Below are 19795 nucleotides of genomic sequence, written 5' to 3'. Positions count from 1 at the left end.
AGAGCAGTGCCCCTGGGGCTTTCTCCCTGGGGACTCCTTGCCTTCATCAATTCTTATCGCCCCAGCTCTCCAGCCTGCTCACTCCTTCAAGTTCAGTCCCCTTCTGGGAGTAACAAAGTTCAACAAATGGTTTGCCTTCTGCATGGTCTTCAGCTCTATCCTTGAGCCCCTTTAAATTCTAGCTTTCTTGGGCTTCTAAACAACATCTTCTCCTTTTCAGGGCTTTGGCCACTCTGTTTTGTGGGGACCCAGGCCTGTCCACTTTTCCAGGTCCCAACCCAGGGACCCTACAAATAGCAGCCACGTGTTGCTTTCTTTAATTACTACTGCATCTCCTGGGCTGCCTCCCACTCTGTCCCATCACCTTCTTTGTTTCTCTGTCTGTTCCCTGTTTGAGCAGGATCTCTCCCAGGCCTCCTTGCCTGGAGAGTTTCTCTGTCCTGACGTCTCAGGGTCTTCTCTCAGGCCTCTTTGCCTGGAGAGCTTCCTAGTCCTGTCCCTGCTTGAGCAGGGTTTCTCTCAGTCTGTTTACTTGTGGAATTTCACAGCCTTTTAGTCCTCCTTCATTCTTCTGGTCCCAGCCAACAAATGACCTGTTCAAGCCCTCCTTTTAACTGAGCCTACTGGGCTCTGATTGGCAATTTCCCTGCAGCCTTTCTAGGCAGGCCTAGAGGACCCACCTTTACTGCTCCTATTCTGAGACAGGGTATGGTAGGACTGGGAGGCCTCCTGCTGGGGGCCTCAAAAGCCCCAGTACACCCCATAATACCATGACATACTGCACCAACCTGACAGAAAACGTATATGGATATGGTGTAACCATTCTTGAGGTAACAAGCTGATTCTCAGTCTTCGGTATCTCCCTGCCTCCCTATATCCTAGGGTGGGCTATTAATTAGAGACTGTTGGGATTCAGTCCCAAATATTATGTTCTAGCTAACAGTCACATTATAGACATTGTAGTATCTAATGTGGCTATTGTATTGGGTGCAGCTCCATATGCTGCCACTGCGGGATACCTGGAGGGCTTGTAGCTTCTTCTGCCCGTGTTGATTCCAGTGGTTGTAATCCTGGTGTCAACCCAACTCACCACATTATATGCTTTCTAGGCCACAGAGCAGGGAATGCAGGCTTGTGAGGGGCTAATTCAATTTAATTCCACAGAAACAAGGTACGGAGCTAACTGCACATGCTCCCTTCAATCACTGCTCCATTCCTTGTGCTGTCTTTGCTCTTGCTTCAGGGGAAAGAGGGGCTGGCAGGAGGGAAAAACTTTTGAGTCTGGAGAAGTCTGTTTTTTGGTAAGTATAAGGGTTGGGGGCAGGGGGTGAGTTGAGCCAGCAAGGATTTTGAGTAGGGCTGATAAGATATTTTTCCATGGAAAATTTAGATTTTTTTTTCATCAAAATATTTCAATTTGGAAATGTTGCTGTATTGTCTAATAGGAGTTTTAATATGGGTACCTCATGCTCCAATTCTCCTGCATAGGCTAGGCTCCCTGGCTGGACTACATCTCCCATGGTGCATCATGGTCTCCGTATCAGGATTTTGAGTAGAGGTGTCTTGGGAGATGTAGTTCAATCACACAGCCCAGTCCTTTGAGGAGAATGGGGAACATGAGACAACTGAACTACAACTCCCAAGAGACACTGTGGCTGCATATCCAAATTGAAATATTTTTGTTCAGTAAAGAAATATTTCTTCATCTTTTTATGAAAACATTAAATTTTCCATGGAAAGTGAATCTTTCCATCAATTTTTTTTTTCTATTTGAAAAAAATTTTCAGTGGCAAATGTTCAACTAGACCTAATTTAGCGACAGGATGGAGGGTCTGAGCTGTCAGTAGATGCTGAACATCAGGTGGGAAGGGGAGTTGAGTGTGTTCTGAACCTGCTGGGATGTGGGGCGGTGAGGTTGGAGGGTTTGAGTTGGGTTGGGTTGTCAGAGTTAATGGTAGGTGAATGTGTGGGGGCGTGTTGGTAGAATGGACTGTGTGTGTTCATGGATTTTGGTAGTATATATAGGTAAGGAGGAAAAAGGAACATAAGAGTTACATTGGAAGGGGGAGAGTGAGTGGGAGGGGCATTGGTTTGGAGAAAAAAGTAACGATTTTCTTCCATCCTGTTTACAGTAATGTGTCCCACGTTTTCATTATGGAAGGGGAAGTATGGTGGCAGAAGGAGTGTATGTATCCTTTTCTTCCCTTTTAACTACCAGCTTTCCTGTACCTCTATCAAAACCCTTCTCAAAGACACTCCCACCAAAGCAGACCATCCCAGCAATTCACTAGAACAATTCGGAACAAAACAGAGTTAGTCCCATGAAGAAGTAGCAAAGCAGAAAGTTCAAAGGAGAAGGGATTGAAGAGTCTCTCCTCTTAATTCTCAGTTTTCCCACTGCATATATAACCACCCCAGGGAAGATGGATACAGTAGAAGAAAAGACTTAAAGTAGGAAAAAATATATTAAAATAACAAAGAAACAAACAAAAACAACCCTGTTGAAAATAGCGCCTGTAGCTACTACATATTTAAGGTGATATTGGAAGTTCCCTTTCTATGCTTGCTCTCATGCATGCAACAGTTAATGCTGTTCCTAGTACAGCCTCTCTCAGCATAAACTGTTACTGGATTTGAAAAGAACTATTACACTGCCTTTACACACAATCCTAGCATTCTGAGGTAGAAAAGAGGTCATTTCATTCTCCCTTCTGCAGGATTTGGAACCATTACTGAAATAATGAAGAATTTCTCAGTTAAAGGTTTGAATATAAAGGCCTGTAGTCAGATGAAGGAGGAATCCACATTTAATTACTCATGCACTTGAATAAAGTAAAAAATATATTTTCATTATCCTTTTAAGATTGGAGGTAACACTGGGATTTTTTTCAACAGTTCAGAAGAATTCTGAGTGTTAAGATTCCTCTTTTGCTCTTCCTCCTGAAAAGCTATCATTTTATCTGTAGCACATATGGAGAAGTCTAGCTAGAATGCAGGCGAGCCAGAGCTGCTCCCTTATCTGGCCCCTTCAGAGCATAGCCTCTGTGTTTGCTTGATCCAAATTGACAGGCTAGTGTCTTAGTCCCATAGCCTATGAAATGAGTGCTAAAATGATCTATATTAAGCAGAAAAGAGAACACGAAATTTATAAGCCAAAAAATCCAAGATTGAGCTCTACCGAAAAAATCAATACTTGCATTTATAGATGCAGAATGTGAATTACCTAGTATCAATACTACAATAAATGAGCATGAATCATTTAGATCTGTTGTTGCATCATTTCATCTAAATGTGTAGTACATTGCCAGCAGCCAGTATCCTGACTGAAAACTGTCACAACAGTGATCACTACAATCTGGGAGTTAAGTTTGACTAAAACATATGTCTTCAATTTTAATAGCTCAGCTTCCCAGATGCCCTAGAGGAGAATATTGCCTGAGAAGGAGCTTTTCATGTAAGAATAATTTGTGTTAAGTAGCTCAGTGATCTGTTTGTTAGGTTAGAGCTGACAGTTTGTTTATATTTCTAAAGGGGTATGATGAATGGGAGAGAAGTTGATGCTAATTAGCCTAAATTGTTCCTAAGAATGCGGAGAACTTTGCCAGTTTCATTGTTTCTGTTTCTTTGCACATTTTCAATAATTGAATGGAGCTCAGACCATTCATCATAATTTCAGGCAAGATGGAAATAAATGAATATAGCACGGGCCAGCCTGTGCGATGGAAGATGTCACTTTAGAGGTCAATTAGGTAAGACATCAACCGGGAACTGATGCAGCATTTTCTAATCCATTTTGTATAAATATAGCAAACATGAGCATTTTCATCTAAGAAATTTATTCTCTCTGTCATTACACTAGTATACAATATTAATACTTGGAAAGCTTTTTTTTTTCCTTATTAACATGATGTTTCTTTGTTTTTGGAGCTTAACTATAATGCCAGGATGTGGACCTGTAACATTATATATGAGACAACTTGCTACTTTTCAGTGTGCTGTTTATCAGTTACAATAAAACCAACAAATCTGCTGTTGGGAAATCTAAAGCATGGTATGGTCAAGTGTGATTTGAAGAAGATGTTTGCAAAAGGGCCTGAAAATAATCAGTTGTCTGGCATAGTTAATAATGAAGAACCATTTAATACTGTTCAGTGAGTTTATTTTCTACATATTGTACTATGTATCAATATTACCCTTTGTTTTAGATTTGGGGATCATAACTTTTTCAGCTCGAATTCAAAACATCCTTTACATACATAAATAGATAATTTTATAAGAACATATAATTGAGCACTTTCCCTAGTAAACTAAATCTAAATTTAGAAAAACCTACCAATGTCAAGTTTTTAGGCTTTATTCAATACCATTCTTTTTTAATTTATGCACATATAATACCACAGGAAGAGATGGTATAAATTTGTGGACTGTGGAGAATGAGTGAACATTTTTGAATCAGGATCTTTAAAAGGGGTGAAATTTGAGTATGATTAAGTTAGGAAAAAGGCTCGCTTACGGCGGAAGTCAGAGACTCTGTATACATTATAGGCATGTCATGGCTTTTAAAAAGTTATGTTAGACTTCTATACAAATTGTGAAAGAATTTGTATAACCCCAAATAAAATTCCGTGTGGTTCTAAACTCTTACAACAGCACAACATGAAGTAAAATAAAAAGGAGTGAAATGATAATAGTAGTTAGTATTCAGATCAGGAGTGAGCCTTGCTGTAGGGCAGTCTGGTAGTTTACACTGCATGGGTGTTTTGCTGGTCACTAATTTTCTCGGAAGGAAATGATCCCATGGCTTATGCTATCCACGTTTGTGCATATTTGCCCTATAATTGGCATTTATTAAGGAGACTTTTGGTTTGATGGATGACTGTCAGGTTATAGCTTGCTAGCTTTGATGCAGATTGCTTTTGCATGAGGGTGTTTTTCTGTTTTTTTTTTTTTTTTTTTTTTACATTAACTCATTAGAACTCTGGTCTGCTTCAACATGCTCTTTATTTACCTCCTGATAATTAAGATTTTTGAACCACAGGTTTCAAGAGACTTAGCAGAGTTTTAGTCAAGTCCTGATATTTCTAATTTTGAGGGAAAGAAAAGCATGTAGCAGAAAAAAATAGATGAACTGTGAACTGAAAAGTTTTAAAATTATAAATTGTAATATGACCTTAATTAGATGGCAGCTTAATTAGTTGCCTTTGAAATGTTAAGCCACTTGCTAAATATCTTAAAATTATAGCATTAACTTCCTTGTACCTAAGCTTCCTTTTAAAAAAACAAACAAAACAAAACCAAAACAACCTCATAAAATCAGCAGGTATAGTAATATTTTCACAGCAGGTTGATATAAAATGAGCATTCAACAAATCTTAATTTGGATGTCTGAGGCACATTAGCAATTTCTTCAGTGCTGACTTAGTAGCCTCTCTTATAATATATTTGGAATACAGTACTGTTAGGATAATTAGCTACAATATTATTGGTAAAATGGTTAAAACAAAATGATATGGATTTTTAAATGTTTTCTGGTTAACAGCCTTTATAGTCAGTCCCATAAGCATTTTTTGTTTTGACAGACAGAGAAAAGCATATAAAAGAAATAAGAAATTTTCTGCATTAACAATGTCAGGTTGAGGTGCATAATTTTAATGCAAAAACAGATAATTAAAATGATAAATGGGTGTTTCAAAAAATAAATAAAATATGCTCTTGAGAATAACAGTGGACCAATCCATGGCTGCTCTGTTGCACAAAGTAAAATCTCAATCTTTAATATGAAAAATCAGTAGAAAATTCAGCATGTTAAATGCTCTTTGTGGAGTTACTTTTATGGATGCTTTATAACAATCAATTGGAGCAAGAAAAATGCTATTTTTAAGAACATGCTGTTATCAGTTTTGTATGATCTACATTTTGGTTTGGTTTTTGTATTAATTAATATTCTTGAATATTGAACATATATGTGGATCAAATTATTTTGCCAATAGTTGAATGTTGTGTTTTTTCCTGGTACTTTTTAGACAAAGGCCTGATATATTATGTTACAAGTTGCTTTTTATAAGACACATGCAACTGTAGAAACAACTATATTCAAATACAAAATTGGATCACGATTTTGAAAACATTCAGGATTGTTCAGATTTGTGATTTCACTCAGCCAATTGCAGAGATTCTATATGGCACAACCACAAAATTTGGGTCTTTATTCCCTGTAATTCAGGAAGGTTTGCTTGGATCTGAAATTTCTGTTTGGGCCCATCACAAAGAAAAAATATTAATTTGGTCCCAATCTTGCAAATGATTACAATGCTTAACTTTACTCATTTGAATAACTTTACTGAAGTCAATGGAGAAAAATTAAGCATGTGTTAAGAGTTTGCAGGATTATAGCCTTTGTTGCTTGTATGTTAGTTATCTGATTCCATATGTTCTGTTTGTGAGTACTGCTGATCAAATTTGTTGCAAATAAATTATCTGACAAATCCAACACTTTTTTGTTTACAAGCAGACTGATTTTTTCTTAATAAATGTATTTTCTCTTCATAATTATTTAAGCAATTTGTGAATAATTTTCAGCTTTTGGATTGCTTGAGATGATTACTTTGACTCTTCAATATTCCTACTGTGTGAGTGGTCAGCTCAGGCATGTGGTATTGTTTCTGCTTCTAATGGGATGTTTCTGCTCCTAACTCAATGACTGAGATGTCTTAAAGGAGAATGGTGACTAACAAATGGCAAATACTCTTTGTGTGTGGATATTGGTATTTACATGAAGAACAGCCATGTTCACCAAACATAATTCTGTTCACATCAATGTTTATAAATATTATTAAAAGGTGTAGAAAATGACACTAACCAACTCTAATAGTTTGGTTCAGCTAATGTAGGAGTGAACTCACTGTGATCCTTGCCCAGAAGTAGCAGTGGGTGGGGAAGAATGGATTTGGCCGGAGTATGTTTACCCATATGTGCCAATGTTAAATATCTTTTGTCCTTGATTTTAACTTTGACAAAGACCTTTGTGGGAATTCATACTGTCTAACTTTTGCAGGGGAATGTAAACTATAGGTTATGTATTCCATACATCCTCCTAGGTTAAAGTTTTAAATGCTGTTATATAATAAAATAAACTGTGAGAACCCAGAACCAAAAGTACTTGCTGTTCAGTGAGCATGTTGTATTCCAAAGGGGTGCTATCAAATGGCTTATGCCCCAGATCTGACCAGCTTTAAGCAGTGTTGCAATCTGGTGATAGCAGTGGACAAATATGCCCCTCCCCATGCCCAAATTCTGCAACTCAGCTGGAAAAAAATGTATTGTAATTCATAGATATTTTCATAGATATTTAGGCCAGAAGGGACCATTATGATCATCTAGTCTGACCTCCTGCACAATGCAGGCCACAGAATTTCACCCACCACTCCTAAAAAAGACCTCACATCTATATCTGTGCTATTGAAGTCCCCAAATTGTAGTTTGAAGACCTCAAGGAGCAGAGAATCCTCCAGCAAGTGACCCGTGCCCCATGCTACAGAGGAAGGCGAAAAACCTCCAGGGCCTTCCAATCTGCCCTGGAGGAAAATTCCTTCCCGATCCCAAATATGGCGATCAGCTAAACCCTGAGCATATGGGCAAGATTCATCAGCCAGATACTACAGAAAATTCCTTCCCGGGTAACTTGGATCTTACCCCATCTAAAAACCCATCACAGGCCATTGGGCCTATTTACCATGAATATTTAATTACCAAAACCATGTTATCCCATCGTACTTCAGTAGGAAATAGAGAAGATTTGGGGGCATATAATGAGCTGCAAGCCATGTGCTTTGGCATTTCTGCATGATCTTCCCCTGTTCCACCAAGTACATGAATAATGAGGTAATAGGATTAGGATAAACCAATATTATATTGTCCGGCTATACCGAAAGAAGGACAGGAGACTTCTGACATTGATTTAATCCAGGGATCGGCATCCTTTGGCATGCAGCCCACCAGGGTAAGCCCCCTGGTGGGCAGGGCCAGTTCGTTTACCTGCCGCGTCTGCAGCTTCGGCCAATTGCAGCTCCCACTGAACCCTGGTGGACCGCGTGCCAAAGGTTGCCGATCTCTGGTTTAATCAGTCTGCAACTTTATTATTAGATGTCTGGGACTACCCAGCAGATAAAAGTGTACAGTGCAGGTAACCCGCACGTTTTTTCTGTAATTATCTGTAATGTATTTTCTGTAATTAATTAAAGCACTTATGCCAGCCCTCATCTTTTTCCATCCAGAACCCTCCAGCAAATCCATTGCTGGGACTTTATCATCCACGCCCCCTTGTAGGAGGGTCAAGGTGAGCTGTAAGAACGGGAGGTTGGCTCCCTGCCATACCAACCATAGGAGTCCCTCACCACTCCCTGTTCATTCCTTTAACAAACACCTCTTTTTAAGTCCTTTTCCAAGACATTTATCCAGTCACTGTATACCTTCCCTATGGAGTATCTGCCCTGGACATCCGCCTTACACTTAAATAATGAGTTGCGACATATAGCCTACTGCCTGTCATGCCATGCATGAACAGAGCCCTTGCCGAACCTGCTGTGGGGAAGATGAAAAAACCCCAACTGCCCCTAGGCCAATATGGTGGTAAGGGAAAAATTCCTTCCCAGCCCCCCTAAAAAAGGGGCAGCTAGCATAATGCCCACAGCAGGTCTAGACCAAACCTGGTATTTTACCACCTAAAGGGGAGGGAGGGTGGATCCTGCTCCCTGTAAAAGGGAGGCTTCAGGCACAGGGCTGCCCCTTTTAAACCCTGCATTCCTAGTGGATGAGTCAGCGACCACACTGACCCCTTTTGCAACAGTTTTCATCCCCTCCCCCACCCCCAAGCCATAAAGCACTGTTCCCTTCATTTGGCCAGCCAGACAAATACTGCCCCCCCTCCCTTCCCCCCCCCCCCCACTTGAATGTGAGGTGCAGTCATTGTAGTGTGCTAATGTTGTTGGTACTCATTTTTTGTCAGTTTTGTACCCCTTCCTGACAGTGGGAAAAAAAAACAAAATTCCATTCTGGTTAAGTCTTCTGTTTTTAAAATATTTATTTTTATTTTTTTTAAATTGGCACAATACCTGGGGATTTTTTTTTAAATAACCGCTATTTTTATGTGACGGTAAGAAAATAAATATGTTAACTGCTTTTCCACTCAGCCACAAACAGTTAAGTAACAAACTCTACTCCAAGGGGTGTGGACGTGTCTCATGACATTGTTGATGATGTTGGTACATTGTATAAATGGAAGTTGTAAACTGAGCTAGTTTGGCTTCTCTGGGCTTCTGTTCCATTGGACATGTAGGAAGGTGAACTAAAAAGAAAGGAAGCAAACAGAATTAAGTTTAAAAAGTTGAATTTATTTGTTTAGCATGGGAGACCCATCTAGTGGTCAAAGTGCAGGACTGGAAGTCAGGAATTCTGGATTCTATTCCCAGCTTTGCCATTGCCTTTCTCTGTGACAGCAGGAGTGCATGGCAGGCCAGTAGTATGGTGAGTTGTAAGGGAGATGCTGAGGAAGGGGGGCTTATTGAAGGCTCTTGAAGTACAAGAACTGGCTGATAGTTTATTTCTACCCTGGTAAACCTTTCAAGGTTCATGTGTGAGGATCTGAGGATTGATGAAAATCAAAGTCAGAGAAAATGTTTCACACAAATTGTCTGTCAGATGACCTTTTTGTGGGTACATCTGTTCTCTGTTCTTTTATGAATCATCATTGGTTCATCAGAGCAGAGATAATTGGTACTCCACTTCTCATACTTCATCAGCCCACACCACTCTTTTCACACCACTTTTCACACCACTCTTCTCCCCTTCTTTCAACATCTCTGCTCTTTTCCTTTTGTCCCTCATATGTTCTGTAGACTCCCAGTTCCTGCCTCAGCTTCCCTCAGCATTGTCATCTCTGAACCCACATTCCTTCAGCCCTCATCCTCATAAAGCAGGGGTTGTAGGCTGGTTCTGAGGGTCAAGTGCGGATCTGGAATGAGAGGGAACAGGGCTCTGTGGATGGTGGGATGGCTGAGATGAGGGATCCAGAGATCTTTGTGGAGACTGCAGCTGGACAATTCTGAGCCAGTGCATGGCACTAGGAGAGCCCTTGATGTATACCAGACCTGGGCTGTCCTAATTCTAGCCTCTCCAGTGATGTTAGAACTTCCTGGCTTATGCCTCCACATCCCCAAACTACTGCAGAGCTCCATTCCATCCAGGTCCAATCCTGCAATACAGTCCACGTCCCCTGATTGGGGGAAGTGGGAATCCATGCAGGGGGCTTAGAGTCCATCAGTTATTTGAGGGACAAGGAGAGGGGAAATGAATTATAGGGAGTTAGGTACACAGTGTAAGATCAGAGGAGCCCCGCCTCCCCCCCCCACACACACACTCCACAAAACAGGCCCCTGTCACATGCTTTCTGCAGCAGCTGAGATTAGATGCTGAATTCCAGCACATTCTGTTGTTTCTCTCTTCAAAGAACAGACACTGTCTAACTCCTGTGGAAGTGTTACTGCCCTCAAAAAATAAAGCACTCAGGCCCAGATCCCCAAAGGTACTTAGGTTCCTAATTTCCAGTGAAATCAATGGAAGTTAGGAGCCTAAATACCTTTGAGGATCTGGGCCTCAGATCACAAGAGACTCCATGTTTCATTTTCTCCAACGTACCTGTGTGATCCACTGTAAAAGCACCAGAACCTCCCGTTGCAGTGCAGTTTCCAATACAACCTTAACTGTTGGCCCAGCTCCATGACAATAATACATTAACAAAAAATAGGAAATTCCCTGACATTCAGCTTAAACTTCTAGTTTGCAAGTAACCTAATAATTGAAAACTACATGCCAAGAATATTAAACATTCTCTCAAACATCTAAATGTGTGAAAATTCATGTTAGATATTTCTGAAGTCTTCTTAATTCAATCCTCCAAGCTATAGATATCATTCTATGGATTGAGTTATACTAAGTCATTTAAAAGAAACAAACAAAAAACCCTTTCACTTTTAGCTAGCCATGGGTCAGAGGAGGTCCACACCTTTTCAAAATTTTAGGGGGCACGGGCCCAGTATGTTCGTTCAGCTACAATTAAAAGTGATGGACTGAAGGGAGAACTTTGGATATAAATATGAATTTGGATGAAAAATCTGCCTTCTCACACACATTCAGGATGAGGGGGTCCAGTCCAGAAGTTTGGTTCCACCTCATTTCTCCTTTTGACACATAAGTCACCTATTCCAATTATATCTATATGCCTTACTGAAGACCATATAAAACAATACACTTTATAGTCTATTCCACACATACCTATGAAGAATATTAAGAGGAATGTTACAGTAAAAACTAAGTATTTACAATTATGGAAATAAAATGTCAAAGGGAGGGAGATATGTATTCAGATACATCAAGCTGTTCATTTGTACATTTATTTAAGAGCTTGAGTATAAAATATGGTTTTGCATATTCAAGAGCTCCACAGGAAACTTTGCCTCCTTCACTGTCTTGGTCTGTCAGGCACACACAACAACAGTAGATACTCTTATATGCCAGCATCTAAGCCTGTAGAGGGAAAGAACATATTATCTTACAATGTATTTATCAAATAGTACGTTAACTTGTAATTAAAGACATTGGACCTGATTTCTCACTCTGTTACTATGGTTTAAAGTCCCTTTGGATACACATTTAAACTTTAACTTAAATAGATTTTGTTCTCTGACATATAATATGTTTATAGTTAAGTATTCAAACTGGTCATAGCAACCTGTTTGAATCGTGATACACTCATGAATTTGTTGCTTTCTATTTGTGTTAATTTCCTAAGATTACATAGAATTTAAGTTTCTAGTATTTGTAATCAAAAATAGAAGATGATTATGGGTAGACTAGTCATGCAGCAACCTGGAAATTACTATGGAAGGGAAAAACCTTAAAGGAAGAAATTCATGGCTTTGGAACTTTAGCTTGGCTTGGGTAATGGCGAACACTAAAAAGAAGTCCATTTGTAAAAAAGATACTTCCTTGAATAGAAATTGATGTGGGTTATACACATTTGGGAGGGGGAATTTGTGTAAACAGTCCTATATTTAGCTTAAAAATATCTCTGCTAATGTTACATATGTGCATGAGAAAAATATAAGGATATAGTAATGTTAGCCTTCTGAGGAAAATAACTTTTATTATATTTCTAGTGTGCTTGCTTAAAACATTTTTGTTAACCAGTGCTCACCATTGCTAAAAAGCATCAGAGATTTTCCTGTGGTTGCATACACATGATCTTCTGAGTAACATAATGTGAAGATATTCAAATACAGGAGTAGACAAAAGAAAAAAAGTTATACATTCAAAAGGCAGAGAACTTTACAATGCTTCAAGTAAGTAAAAGCAGATGTTGAAAAGTTTAGAAAATCAAGACATTATTTTCCTGCTTCCATTGAATTTTCCTAAATACATTATAAATAAGCTTTGAAGTAATACAAAATACCCTGTTTGTTTTATTGATAGCATCTTTTTGTAAAAAACTTTATCAATGCTTGTTTAAGTTATAGACTAAATGATATCTGTGTGGTTAAACAACCAGCCGTATCTCTTTGCAAACACAATGCTGAAAGACACGCAGTGTCTGAATCCTTCAAAAGCCTATCTGATTAGATCTTTTGAGATTAATTTTAAACAGCTTAAATATTTTGTATGTTTTCAGAATGTAAAAATTAAACCTAATTGTTTTTATATTACCTCAAAATAATGTGACTTTGCATTGCTCCAGAAAAGTCATTTTAAACCTGTAAATAATTATTCTAAAATGTTGGTTTTATAAAGGCTTTTATAATAGAGATTTTTTTTTACAGCCTTGATAATCTTTTCTAGTGTTATACTTTACTTTCAACAAACATTTTAAGTCCTTAATAAATATATAAACTGATGATGATCTATATGTGAGAGGTTCTAAAATGCGTCCATGAAAAGAGGTTATGTGAATTAAACACTTATGAAGTGATAGTCCAAAAACTGATATTCTGTCTCCCCAGAGCAAGCATAACAAAGGCAATCACGGCATTGGCACTTAGCACTGTTTATGTGATTCCATAAAGAAGGGGCCAACTGAATAATTAATTTGCCAAATGGCAAGAATTATACCTGTTTGGTCAGGCAAGTGTTTCCAGATAGCAGACAGATATTTGGGAGCATGTTCATTCAACTAGCAATAAGGGTTCAAGGGAAACTTTCACGTCTTACATTCAAGTCTATTTTGTCTAGTCAGTAGCTAGATGTAGAATATATCATCATGTAGAACAGCCATTTCCCAGTCATTTCTCACTCATTTTGGATGCTGGCGTGTCTGGAAGATGGAAGCAGAGAGGAAAAAAGCCTCACTTTCTCTCAAACTTCCACATGCCCCTTTGTTTTATAATATTCCTCCTCCCACACAATACTCTCGGGTTTGTTTGTTTTTATAGCATAAGATGAGGATTTGAGGGAAGAGGGCACTTTCTCAGTCTCTGCTGCTGGCTGCAGGGCTAGTGCACTGGTGAGCAGTATTAGCACTAGGCAGACCGATACGAAAACTTCAGACAGCACGGCACCTACATGCCAGGAATCTCTGCATCTTGCTCTCCGGGTTTTGGTGGTTGCTCTTGTGAGAGTTGGGTGAAGTTCAGCTGCTCTATTAGTCTGCTTGGCTTAGTTTACAAGTTATTGTTTTAGACCCTGAGGTTGCAGAAAGGGACTCTTTTATTCGGTTTCGTCCAGAGGGTCATATGTCTTTAATTTTAAGACAAAATTCTTCTGCCTTTCAATCTGCTGACCTGTAATTGGGCCTCTAATTTTGCATGGGCAATTTTTGCATGCACAGGTGGTGTATTTGCACACTTAATTACTATAAGTGCAAAAGTCAAATTTGCATTCACACATAGGTGCACATACATGTTTATGATGCACAGAATCCACAGTTTCCATATAGAGTAACTTGTACAATTTCAATTTTCCTATACTCTTTATCTTGTAATTCCTATTTCTTATGTATGAAAATAAGGAATTGAGGCCTACAAAAGTTAATAAAATATTTCAATAAATAAAAATCTGTCATAACAGAGCCCCCCAGCAGAATGACACGTGGCAGACACATTGTAGCACTAGGCTTTAGGATTTAGGACTACTTAGTTCCCTGAGAGCCAGTGTAGTTGTGCATTGTACTTGCCATTACTGATGGAGTTTTGATATATATCTTTGGGATGGATGTTGCATCATGCCTGGTCACATAATTGACAGTGTAATGCTTGGATCATTAAAAGAAAAAAACTAAAATCCTGGTCTGCTTTTTTGCTGCTGCTGCTCATCTTACTGTCCTTTTAAATCTGCCTGTTTCTCTTCTCTCTCACTGCTACCATGACTATCTAATGAAAGATACAGAAAACTATAATATATATTTGAAATCTCAGTTTGTCTCTCCCCTCAGGATGACTCTTGTGATGTACCTGTTGACTTCATTGCTCTACCCAGCATTGTTCACGTTTTACCGCATTATTTCAATTCTGTATTTTTTCTGAAGTTAGATATTCTCAAATATACAAATAAATAGTCTCTCTAAATAAAAATATGACGTGAACCCAATTAGTTATCCCTTCCCAAATATCTATATCCATTCAGTCCTGTGCCTCTTTAATGAAAGTGTCTTCATGGCCTACTAGTTCATGCAGTCATGTATTTTAGTTATATGATAAACTGTTTGGGGCCATCTTTTAATTCTGTGTGTACAGCGCCTAGCATCATGGGGCTCTGATCTCTGATTGTGGCCTTAATAAATACATGACATGGACATCAGTTGGCTAGGACTTGCATAGAGACCCCCAATTTGTATTACATAGGCCATGTCTGAGCCATCCACAGGTAATGAAGTTTGGGCCAGTGTGTTTGGGTTCGTCTGAAAAATAAAATTTTGTCTCTAAGACACAATTGTTTAAAAAAAATGGAAATATTTTTTTGAAATTTTTAATGTAAACCAGATCATTTGCAAATGTTCTTGAGAAACCTCCTTCATCTCTTAATTTTTTAAAACTGGAAATGTGATAGAATCAATTGTATAGTATTTTAATGAATAAAAGTTATTTGCATTCTTTGTCTCTCCCAATGTGAATTAGTTGCTTCCATAATTTATTCCTGTTAAAAAAGAAGAAGAAGAAGAAGCCCGAGACTCATTTAGATTTTAAAAAAGTAATAGTAATACAGTGTATATGGGACTTCTTTTCTCACTTTTTATCTTCACAAATAAAGGTATAATTTCCATTTTCACATGCACTTTTACAAGATGCGTCAGAGTATAAATCTACAGAAAAACATTTTTAACTGCAATACGAAAATAATGAAATGTACTCTGTTTTTGGAGCATCATTAATTTCCACAAAATGAATGCATAAAAAGCTTAGTCTGAATACTGTTGTTACTGTACTTCAATTACTTCTGGTATCATAGAGGAACAACATATCTTTCTCCTTTTCCTCATAACTTTCATCATGATTGTATAGTCAAATTTCCTTTTTATGTATGTGATACAGGCAGTAACTTTCTTAATGTTTATGCAGACGTTAAAATTAGCAAAAATATCTTATACTTTTTTAACTTGTATCAGTCGCAGGGTGAGTGTTTCTTGTTGTCAGAATATTCTGTTTCTTTTCACAGTTCACCACGTAATTCACTGATACAATGGTATAAAACAAGGCAATGCATCAGCTTTTTCTGCAACAGAGCCAAGTTACAGCTGACCGTTTTCCCATGGAAGCATTTGCCAGTCTAATATAATGCTTTTGTTTGTGACGATATTTCCAGAGTCTGCGTTAGGGAAAGGCATTTCAAAGAAGCTGAAATGCTGTCACTGGAGAGCTTCCCCAAAGGAAAACTGAATCATGATTTCTGAAATGCAGAGGACTTTCTGCTAGAAGTATAATGTATGTTTACCTTCTATGATGTGTTTTTCATTACCAAAAATGTAAGCCTCATCAAATGATAGAGCAAATTCATTAAGAACATACAGTAACTATCTCTGCTCTTGTTCTTTTTCTTCCACTTTTCTGTCACTATTAACAGTGAAACGATTAATTATTGCTGCTAGTTTAAAATGTCACTTCTTAATTCCTAGCTTTCTTTTCTTCTCTTCATTTAATATTTTCCTTCCTTACTCATACTCTCATGGTGTATTTTTGTTGCCAGATATAGTAATGTAACACTGGGCAATGTCCTGCCATAATTTCACAAATAGAACTCTCATTTGTCAGTGGGAGGCTTCCATTAAAAAAAAAAAAGTGATGACAAGATGCACTTATGGCCCGCAATTCTCAAAGACTACTATAGTAACTTATTTTTGGGAGAGTGAAACAGTGCCTAGCAAAGAGGTGAGTGTGTATATAAGTGGGAAGGGACTACTGAAAAGAGTAAAGACAAGGTTATTTGATTTGGAGACAGGTGGACTTTAAAGAATGGAAATTGCACATTATGATGAAAATAAACTGCCAAGTGAAAGTACAGTTTATTTTCCTCAATGTGCAATTTCCATTCTAAAGTGTTCATGCCCTTTATTTGATATATTTAGATTTATGCAAATGATAAAAATAGGGCTCCCATATACATGGTCTAAGCACCCTTAACATCACTTAAAAATACATCACAAATAATACCCTAAGTGTAGCAGTACGATTTAAAATAAACAGCTGCCAATAAGCCAGGCAATTTAAAAACTCATTTTCCTCTTCCTCTCCAGCAATACCCCACCCTTACAATTCCCCTAGGGAAAAAAAGATGAGCTTTGCAATGTGCCAAGAAGGTCACCACATTTGAGCTATTTCAGACCAAAACAGGGAGTGAGTTTCAAAATGTCCACAAGGCTCTTTCCAAGAACACCTTGCCAGTAGCTCCTTCCTGTTTATACCAATTGAGCTTCAGCTCGAGTGGCTCTTCTGATCTCAACTGTAGCATTATGGCATACAGAGAGAGGCATTCTCTCTTTAGCCTCTTTCTACACTTAAGGTCAAACTGTGCTGGGACATTCTTGAAATTAAGGTGCTAACATGGTTGTCCTGGCTGATCTAGAGAAACCTACTGTAGGGTGACCAGATAGCGAGGGTGAAAAAATCAGGAGAGGGGGTGGAGGGTGGGGAGTAATAGGCACCTATATAAGAAAAAGCCCCAAATATCAGGACTGTCCCTATAAAATTGGGACATCTGGTCACCCTAACCTACTGGGACCAGCTACGTTAACAAAACTGTTCTGGTATGATGATGATGTTTTACCAAACCGTATTGTATGTGTAGGTGGAATAAACCTTGTTATAATCATGTTACTGCACAGTCAGGATCTTTATACTGATTTGTAAAATAGTTTACAACCAGTGACATGCTGGACAGGGGCTTTTACAGGCTCCTGGGATTTCCTTGTTAAATTTCACCACCAAATTCAGTTCATATTCTTCACAAAGGGAAAATTATGTGAGTAGTGTGGTGTTCTGTTTTGGTGGGTATCATAAAAGTTATATGTACACTGTTGTGTGTGTTTACATTAGAGAAAGCAAGGTTAAAGACGTGCATCTTGCATTTGGAATAGGAGATGATAGTGTCTGGTGGTTCTTAGTTCCTGTCAGAGTTCATTCCATACTTGTATACCTGCCCCCATAAAGGCTTTTTCTGCTGTACAGATGAGACAGTTCCAGTGTTCCTGAGGAGATAAATTATTGACTAGGGCTCTTGTCCCAAAACTTTAGGCAACCTTTTAGGTATCCTGGGCCCAGGCCATTTCAGCACCTTGAAGATAAGAACCAAGACCTTGAATATGGCTCTATATTCTGTGGGAAGCCAGAGTAGAGAGCAGAGGACAGATTTGATGTGTTTGTGATAGCCTGTTTGCTGAGGAGATGTGCTATGGCTTTTTGTAGTAGGGCTAAGGGCTGGTGGCTTCACGCTCAGGTATAGTGCCTTCTTGTAGTCCCACTCTGTGTGTGTGTGTGTGTGAGAGAGAGAGAGAGGTGTATAATTAAGGCCAGGTCAGATCATTATCCATAAGATAATTTCCTAGCCAACTTGAAATGGTAAAAAGCTTTATTTGAGGACACTGCTTTGTGAGAGCTTAGTGTCAGGGAGGAATCCAGGAGTTCTCATAAACTATGGACTGAACTGATCAATAGTGGGTGAATAATGACTTATCCCAGGTCTTGAAAGTAATGTTGTTGCTTTTGGAATGGCCCAGATGGCATCAGATGCTAGAATTTTCAAAAATGCTTCTGGGAAGCTGTAATGGACTTCACCATCCCAGAACACCTCCTCATGGCATTGTTGTCACCCACCATCCCACAGCACCGTCTTCTGGCATTGCTGTCTATCTCATGTAGTGGGTACATAACCCTTTGACCAGGTCCCTCTAAGTCCTGCCCCTTTCGGGGCATTAATGTCCTACATAATGTCCTTCACCAGTTTTTAAAACACAAGTAGCAAACCATAAAGACTTCTGCCCCCTTTGTGGGTCTTCAGTTCCAGTATCTTCACCGACTGACATCAAAATGGTAACACCACCTCACTTCTACCCCTGTTGCTTTGGGATTTTAGTCTCTCTTCTGATTCCCTTTTGTCCTCTGTCCTATTGTCAGGACACTGACCTGCAGGGCCATTTCCCTTGGGTCCCGCCCCACTTTCTAGGGGCCCACCACAGAAACTAATCCTGGTTCCTATAGCTTATTCCTCTCTTCCCTCCCCACCAATATCTGAGTCCTTCTTCAGTCTCTTCACCCAGGAGAGGACTTCCACCCTGCCTCTTCCTCAGGCCTTCCCACCCTGGGTATCCTCTTAATGTTGCTCTAAATGCCTTCCTTTATGGTAACTACCCAGCTCGTTCCCCTCTAGGTGTGTTCCTAAATTGAGCCTGACACAGCCTCCAGGTAGAACAAGGTGAGCTAATTGGGCTCTCAGGCTCCTGTTAACCCATCGTTGGTCTGTGTTGGGTTTATACACCCTATCACAGGAGAATACCCCTAAATGCTGCCAACAAGGGTCTCATCACTGAGGACTTTGGGACTGCATACTATCAGTATACTTTTCAGGCAGTATAAATAGTTTCCAAAAAAAGTATACTTCACCTAAGTTTGTTTGCCAGCTTCCATGGTTGGGAAAGAGTGTTTTTATTATTTAAATGGAAAAACAAATGAGTAGATTCCCCTGTCCCTTATCCTCCCTCCCTTCAAGGATACGCATTCTAGGATACAGACTTATTATAAGCTAAGAAGGAATTTTCCTTGTTTAAAATTCTGATACCACATCACTGGTTTACTGTGTAATTCATCCTTGAGCATGCTGGGCACAGAAACTGTTAGCTCTTTGCTTGAAAGAATTGTATATATGCCACATATGGGGTGGTGATACCAGTGTGACAAATTGCAGAGTCATCTGATAAATTGTATTTACATCCACCTTTGACCGTCTCACCTGCTCTCTGCCCACTAATCCATTTCCACTGGGATTTATTCTAACATTCCAAACCTTGGAGCAGCTTCAAACATCTGCTATTTTTAAAGAAAATCAACCTGTCAGAAAAAAATTTTCTTCTTGCATCCCAGCAAAGAATTACCCCAGCCTCAAAAATTATACTGGCCTAAGTTGGGCCCCACAATGGGCAATAATCAACTCTACACCAGTGATAAGGTCTGATACCTTGCAATCCACTAGTTCTAGAAATGGGAATGTTATACATTTTGGAAAGAGATTTTCAGCTTTCCAATGAGATGCACAACACTTGCTTCTA

General features: G+C 39.0%; 1 protein-coding gene and 1 long non-coding RNA gene across 9 annotated transcripts in view; both read left to right on the top strand.

Moving 5' to 3' along the window:
• The window catches only part of SLC25A21 (solute carrier family 25 member 21), a 397333-nt gene that overhangs the window by 72245 nt on the left and 305293 nt on the right, over positions 1 to 19795 (top strand). For 4 of the 8 annotated variants that reach the window (XR_007357307.2, XM_048855142.2, XM_048855137.2 and 1 more), the window contains exon 2: positions 15844 to 15962. The exons of the other annotated variants lie outside the window; for them this stretch is intronic. Coding sequence is in view for 3 of the 4 variants with exons in the window: in XM_048855142.2 (XP_048711099.1) it covers positions 15961 to 15962 (2 nt within the window). In the remaining variant the exon portion in view is untranslated. The remainder of the gene's footprint in view (positions 1 to 15843; positions 15963 to 19795) is intronic. 8 annotated transcript variants of the gene reach the window in all.
• Positions 800 to 4853, top strand: LOC125638879 (uncharacterized). Its single transcript, XR_007357308.2, has 3 exons — positions 800 to 1301; positions 2133 to 2189; positions 3945 to 4853. It is a non-coding gene; the product is annotated as an uncharacterized LOC125638879 (long non-coding RNA).

This window comes from Caretta caretta, chromosome 6 (assembly GCF_965140235.1).
Source record: "Caretta caretta isolate rCarCar2 chromosome 6, rCarCar1.hap1, whole genome shotgun sequence".
Classification (NCBI taxonomy): Eukaryota; Metazoa; Chordata; order Testudines; family Cheloniidae; genus Caretta; species Caretta caretta.
The sequence above is the reverse complement of the archived record's forward strand: the minus strand, read 5'-3'. Positions and strand labels throughout refer to the sequence as shown.